Source organism: Orycteropus afer, unplaced genomic scaffold (assembly GCF_000298275.1).
Source record: "Orycteropus afer afer isolate SDZICR_OR568_19922 unplaced genomic scaffold, OryAfe1.0 scaffold00786, whole genome shotgun sequence".
Taxonomy (NCBI): Eukaryota; Metazoa; Chordata; class Mammalia; order Tubulidentata; family Orycteropodidae; genus Orycteropus; species Orycteropus afer.
The window spans coordinates 123,261-130,650 of record NW_006922373.1 but is presented as its reverse complement, the minus strand read 5'-3'; the positions used below and the strand labels follow the sequence as shown (position 1 = coordinate 130,650).

The following is a 7,390-nucleotide window of genomic DNA, read 5'->3' as shown; positions in this document are numbered from 1 at the left end:
AAATTTTGGTCAATGACATGAGACAAAGTATATGTGAACTGCTGTATGAAAAGTGAATTTACTCTGTAAATCTTCACCCAAATCCTAATTAAAAAAAAAATAATAATAAAAAAATAAAGCCACTGAAGAAAATGTAATGAGAGAGTAAAAACTAGGTTACAATGTAAGTATATAACCAAACCAAGCTTACTGCTGTTGAGTCGGATCCAACTCATAGCGACCCCTCCTTGGGTTTCAGAGGTGGTATCACTATGGAAATAGATTGCCCAATCTTCCAAGGAGTGGCTGGTAGGTTTGAACCGCCAGCCTTCTGGTTAACAATCAAATGCCTTTGGCACTATGCTACCACAGCTCTCCCAAGTACATAAAGTACTATTGAAAAATTGAAAAAAAATAAGATAGACATGCACATCCCTATATAAACACAGGAAGAAGACTTAAAGGATCTATACAAATAAGTTAATAGTAATTATTTCTGGATGACTTGTAAAATTTAATTTTTGTATAATAAAAGCACATGGTATAAAATTCAAGGCTATCCTTGAAGAATATGAGAAAAATAAGCCTTCTTCCTTCTCCTTCTCATAGCCATCTAGTTTCCCACCTGAAGGCAACTATTCTTACCTGACTTTTATCCTTTCAGAGTTACACTGTACATACAAAAACACATACATATGTATTCTCTCACCACCACCATGGCAACATATCCTACACATTATTCTGAGTCTTGCTTTCTTCACTTAATGCTATCTCTTAGAAATCATTCCATTTCAGCAACCTCAATCTTTTAAATGAGAGCATAGTATTTCATTGTATAGATATGCTACAATTTATTGAACTATCATTCTCTTTGGATGAGTGTTACTCATCTGTATTTTTCTAAATTTTCTATCATACACATGCATAAGTTCAGGATTTTCTCAGTTTCATATAATCTGGCATGCACTTTGGGAAGTTCAGGGAAAAATGCCATTTACTTGCTAGTAAGTTTAGACAAAAATAAAAGAGTCAGGGTAACATGATTCAAGAGGCCCAGATATCTTCATTTCAAGAATGTGGATATTACAATCAGAGAATGTAAGCAAATTGCCCAGGATTACACAGCCAGGTATGGAACTTTACCAATATTATCACCAGCAGTCACTGTGTGCCTACTCTGTGTGGTAAGGCCATGTACTAGGACTATGAAGATAATGATGAAATACCTAAGAAGTTGTTAATCAATGGGAGATAAATACAGGAAAAAATAAGTTGCAATGACTCTGAATTTCTGAATATTAGAACTTGAAAAATGTAGTACCCGAACCAAACTCATTGCTATCAAGTCGATTCTGACTCATAGTGACCCTGTAGGACAGAGTAGGCTGCCCCATAGGGTTCCCAAGACTGTAAATCTTTACAGATGCAGACAGTCTCATTTTTCTCCCATGCAGTGGCTGGTGGGTTCAAACCATCAACCCTTTGGTTAGCAGTCGAATTCTTTAACTACTGCACCACCAGAGCTCCCGATTTTGGTACTACTCCTATAAAACAAAAATTAGGAGACAGAGCCAGGTTCTGTGAGGAAGATGTTAACTTTTAAATGCTGTGATGGAGAACGCTTTTTCTAGGAAACTATTCTGCCTCATGTGCTGGAACATCCATATTAAGTCATGTTAATTAATGTTGTAGATATGATAAAGCTGTTCCTTTAACAAAGAACCAAGTTATTGGCCTTGACCACAGGTACAAGAAGTAAAATGTATACTCTGTTTTTTAAAGGAAAAAGATGACTTACAGGCACTAAAGAGAAACTAATAAATTAAAAAACAAAAAGGAAAATCCACCGAACAGTGAAACGCTAGGTAGTCTCTAACAGGAAGTAAACCCTATAGGCTCTAATTTGGTACAGAGAATAAAGACGCCCCCTTCTCTGATACAGCAGTGCTTCCACATGTGTTTTTGCTATAGGGCAAATGAGTTTTGAAGGTAGTTCACTCATTAAATTTGGCATTTAATGTCCAGCAGTAGAGACTAGATGTTGTGTGTGTGTGTGTGTGTGTGAGTATACGAAAAAAAGGTAGCACAAGTTCCATCAAAGTGCTTTTAGTCTAATTTGAGAAGACAAGGCACCAAACATCACCATGAGGCCATTAATCTAAGGCAAAAAATAAGCAAACTTAAGAATGTGGGATGCAAGTTATTGGAGCAAAGGACACCACATACATAGCCACACATACTTTTTACCTGAGTGGTTAGAATATCACTCTGGGAGGACAGTCCTGATCCGACTTCAGAGAGGTTTGATTCATTCTCATACTCAGATGCTACTTCACCTTAAAGGATAATACAAATAGAGATTCAGATGTAAAAACAAACAGTAAACACCACAATTTCCTGAATCTCTTTCTTCCTACTGGCAAGATATATTCTACTTTTATATCATACAACATGAATTACAGCCCTCACTTTGGGACACCCAAAAGGAAAAAAAGATTTTTCCTTTTAGAAATCAACAGTGAAAACCAGAACAAGTCCAACACCAATTAGGTCAATAGAGCTTATTCAGAGAAGACCTTGATGCTGGGTAACAGACTTTTGACATTTAACGAGAACCACCTTAGGAGAAACATGTTTTAAAGTTTAGGAAGCAGTTACTTTAACTGTACTTGGAAATTCAAAATGTGCCCCCCAAAAAGCAGACACATTTAGCTCATCTATACAAAACAGACTAGGGCAAAAACAAAAACCTGATTCCGATACCTAAGTTTGAATCCACACTCTGGTCATCTTGGTGATTATCCTCCTCAAGGCCAGTTTCCCTTTCGTAATCGTCTGAAACCAATTCTTTATCACTCAGAACAACTTCTTGGTTTTCAGACTGATGCCTCCCTTGTTTGGAAGGAGTATCAAACATCAAGAAAGGATTCTGAGTGTTTGTATGTGGAGTCAAGTCTTCCAACACACTGCACTGTGAAGAAAATAAGCTACTAGAACATCTCACTTCCTCACAAAGGTGATGATCCTGGGATCCCTTTGCCAACGTTACCTGATTACTGCAGTCATTCATGCTATTCTGCATTGATCTTGGGTTCTCTTCTGTGTTTTTAGATAGACATTCTAAGGCATCAGCACTATGTCTGGTAGACTGAGAAGGTACATTGGTTACTTTACCAAATAATAAATGATGGAAGCAGGGAAGCTCTTCATCCTCACTAGATATGTTCTCTTCTGAGGACTCTAATTCCCTGGCACCTCTTACGTGAACCTGAGCCAAACTTGAATGGGAGAAACGGCTCAGGCTCCTTCTGAACTCTCTTTCCTGGTCATCTTTACTAAAAACAGCAGATCTTTCCTTAATGCCACTTACAGCAAAGCTGGTATTTTCCTTTATTTTGTCATCATCTAACAGGTCATCAGGTGTCTCAGAACAAATCTGAGAAGCATGACTGCTTCCCATAGGTTGTCCTAGGTTATCTGAAATCAGACATGAAGAAAAACCTGTATTAACAGCCTGAACTACTCCTTCATTTTGTCCTTGGGTTTTTATTGAAGGATGTTTACAATTACTTATAGGAGGACTTTGTTTATACTCTTCAGGTTGCATAAGACATAATTTGAGCACAGCATTCAATTTAGGTCCTCTGTTCTTACCTAGTTCTGCTTGAATGTTTTCACCACTAGAACCTATTTCATTAACACTGGAACCTACCTCATTAATACTGCTTGAGCTAGCTTCTTTAAAAGCACTTTCCCTAATGTTACTTTGGCTAACTGTGCCCACTGTACTCTGAATGGTGCTCTCATTTCCCATTACTCTTTCATGTGATATTTTCTGTTGCTCAAATCTTTCTTTGGACAGATTTGTCTTACATTTAGCTTTAACAGATGACCTAGTGGGAGAAAGTGATGGTGTCTGATCCAGGTTTTGTGAGACTCCATGTTCATTTGCAGTAATGATTTCAGATTCATTGCCTCTGAATTGAGATGACTGACAAAGTCTAGAGACTCCTTTAATGCTACATTTGGCATAATCACTTGGCTTCTCTTTCTGACAAGCTCCAGCATAGCCTGTAGTTGAAAGAACTAGCTGTACGCACTTGATTTTAGATTCCTCGTTCCCCTGATTTTCTTCTTTTTCTCCACACTCAAGAGTGATGTTTGGACTTTGTTTCCTCAAGGACCTGGAGTGGGCATGGACTGTTGCAAATTCCTTTTCTGGATTTGAAAACAGAGCAAATGACTGACGCTTTGAAACCTTGAATGTATTCTGTAAATACTGAGTATCAAGTTCACTCTCTTCCATTTCTATGTATGTCTCCTGAACGTGGTTATCTTCACCTCTAAATAGATCCTTAAAACCCTCTATGTCATTTCTGGTATCTTTAGGAAAACCATGGCTAAGTTTGTTAGGATTTTCAATTGCTGCACACTGACTTGGTGCTGTTTTTGCCTTCCTTAGGGAGTTAGCTTTCAGTAATAAGATGCTGTCCTGAGTGCTATAATCAGTATCAGGTTTCACTGAAATACTGGTATTCTCCACAGATCTTTCAGTTTGCAAACCTCTTCTGTTTAACACCTCATCCGTAGGATCTCTGGTACTATCAGACACTTGAATTGTTCCCAGGTTCTCTTTTATTTCCTCTTCTTGAAGGCTAGGATTGACAAATTCTTGAAGATTATCAGAACTTGAACAATTAGTAATAAAACCAGTTATGTTTGTTAAATTCAATTTTGGGAAAATGTCAGAGGCGTGTCCTGTACTTATTTGTTCATTTGGCTTGTTACTCTTCTTGGCCCCAGTTGTGGCCTCTTGATCTTTCATGAGTTGCAGGTTTGTATTCTGTCTGATTGGCTTGTGCTCAGAACTTTTTTTCTTTAACTCTTCACTGCTAGGCCAGCTATCAATCTGTAACTCAGTATGACTAGGGGGACTTGGATTCCTATTGACTACTAGTTCAAGTGCATGAATATGCCTGGTAGAGGATTTCCTCCTCAGCTTATTCTTCTTGGATGCCTTTGAATTGTGTGTATTTAATTCTAGTTCCAAATTGCTTATACTGCTGCTTATAGGTTCAGCTTTAGTTCTGAAAACAGATTCTGTTGCCAATGATTCTGTTGGATTTGCACTCTTCTTTTTCTGCATGTATTCACCTTTTGTTGCATTCTCATGACAGCCATCAGCAATATTCTCCTCCTGACCATTTTGTTCCATTTGGTCATTTTCCTGATTTATCTTTTCAGGAGTCTTCTGAACTGCCAAATCTACTTTCTTAATAAAATCCTCAGGATGAAGGCCTGATGTTCTCCTTTTACGCTTTAATTTATTTCCAAGAGGACATTCTCGTGCAACCTGAGGTTCTGTAGCAATAGCTCCTAAAATTAGATCTTCAGTTATATGGCTTATGTTAGGGAGACTCGACTTCCTCCGATAGGTTTTCCCAAATATCTTATCTTCGATGTTACTTTCTGCTGGTTTGGAGAGGACTCTTTCACTTTCACATATTAAAGCAACATGAGGTTCACTGGCCATTAAGTCTATTTTCTCTGAAGAACCAGAGTAACTATGTACTTCATTTGAAACTTCTAATGCACCACCTATTTCTGCATTTGATTCAGACCCTTCATCATGTGAGCCATCCAGGCCATCACTTCTGGAAAACCACTCATTAACTTTCTGAATGCTACTATTCAGTGTTATCCAAGGAATATCTTCAGTATCTCTAGGATTCTCAGAGCATGGAGGTTTCTGCTTATTCACTTCTTTTCTCCCATAAAAGGGATCAGCCTTCATATCTACCTTTTCCCCTGTGCTAAGAGTCTGCCTATCATTACATGTTTCCTTACTTTCAGCCCATCTGCTCTGTTGGCTCCTCACTAAGCCAGGCTGTTTGCTTTTATTACAGAATTCAGCCTTTTCTACATTCATTCTGTCTTTAGTGAGTGATAAACTGCTGTTCTCATGCTGTAACGAGCTGGCATGAGTATTTGTGCCACATGGCTCCACATGCAAGTTTGAAACCGAAGTACCCTGATACTTTTCTGGATGTCTCTCAGTTGCATGCTTCTTAATGGTATTCAAATCTTTATTACTGGATTGATGATATTCAACGTTTGTTAGGTCCTTCTCAGAAAACTCACAAGCAGCTGAAAATATACCAAAAAACAAGGCACTTAAAAACTGAATTATCAGGAAAAAATAAATCCTTAATACAACTTGAGGGTGGAAATCAACCAATTGGCTATTTTTAGGGACACTAACTTCACACTTGACTGCTAATCAGAAGGCTGGCAGTTGAAACCCACCAGCCACTCCTAGGAAGGAAGATGAGGCAATCTACTTCCGTAGTGATACTGCCTCAAAAACCCAAGTAGGGGTCTCTATGAGTCGGGTCCAACTCGACGGCATGTAACAACAACACAACAACTTCATAAACTACCAAGTATACTGAAGATGCAGTCTATACCCTTTTATTTAATTCCTATTTCTCTAGGTTCTCATTATTTCCATTTAAGATAAGTAAAATTTTAATTTCAGAATATTCCCTACTCATAAACCACATCTCCTATTTCCCTAACCTCTAAGAGTAAATTAGAAAGCAGACTGTTTGGGCACCGGATACATAGTGCTCTGTTCTATCTTCAGGCCTACATCTTCTATATTTAAAAACCAGTAGGCAGCAGATAAAATATACATATATCAATTAAAAGTAAAGGGCAACAATCAGTTACATAGGGTACTATCATAATCTAGTACCACTGAAATATATCAGGCTGTACCATGACATCTGAGAAAGAAGGAAATTCTAACTCTGCCAAGTGATGCTGTGAATTACAAATGTCTCAAATGCCCTTCAGAATAATCTATTTACAAGATTGCATGTACCTACTCTCTTTAGTGCGTGTTAAGTTGGGAAGACTTGCCATTACCCTTTCTCGTAGGATCCAAACTGGCTTCGGCCCTGGCTCCTTGAGGGGCAATTTGTAACGATTCTTGGTCTACCACACTATAGGGAAAAGACAGAAGCGCTAATGAGAAAGACTAGTTACATTTTTACAAAATTGTCAAATGAATAAGATCAAATACTTCAGCTCCTTCAAGGAGCTCTGGTGGCATACTGCACTCGACCACAGTGAGTATGGTTTTTTTGCTTTCGGTAGAATAGTACTAAGTTGACCAATCTGATTAATTCTTTGAAATCTGTCCTCTCCTGTTGGGCAATCTACTTCCGTAGTGATACTGCCTCGAAAACCCAAGGAGGGGTTGAAATGAAATGAAATGAAATGGTCAAAAACTGAGAACACAGTCACAAAAACCAGAGCAGGGCCAGGAGGCGGGGCAAGATGGCGGACTAGGCAGAAGGATTGCACAGACCCTCTTCAACAAAGAAAAGGGAAACCAATTAACACA

General features: G+C 38.3%; 1 protein-coding gene across 1 annotated transcript in view; it reads right to left on the bottom strand.

The window, feature by feature from the left end:
* BRCA1 (BRCA1 DNA repair associated) overlaps nt 1-7,390 on the bottom strand; it is an 85,781-nt gene that overhangs the window by 52,835 nt on the left and 25,556 nt on the right. Inside the window, exons 8-10 of the mRNA XM_007957724.2 lie at nt 6,910-6,986; nt 6,010-6,126; nt 2,227-2,315 (exon numbers count right to left, since the gene is read on the bottom strand). Coding sequence (XP_007955915.1) covers nt 2,227-2,315; nt 6,010-6,126; nt 6,910-6,986 — 283 coding nt within the window. The remainder of the gene's footprint in view (nt 1-2,226; nt 2,316-6,009; nt 6,127-6,909; nt 6,987-7,390) is intronic.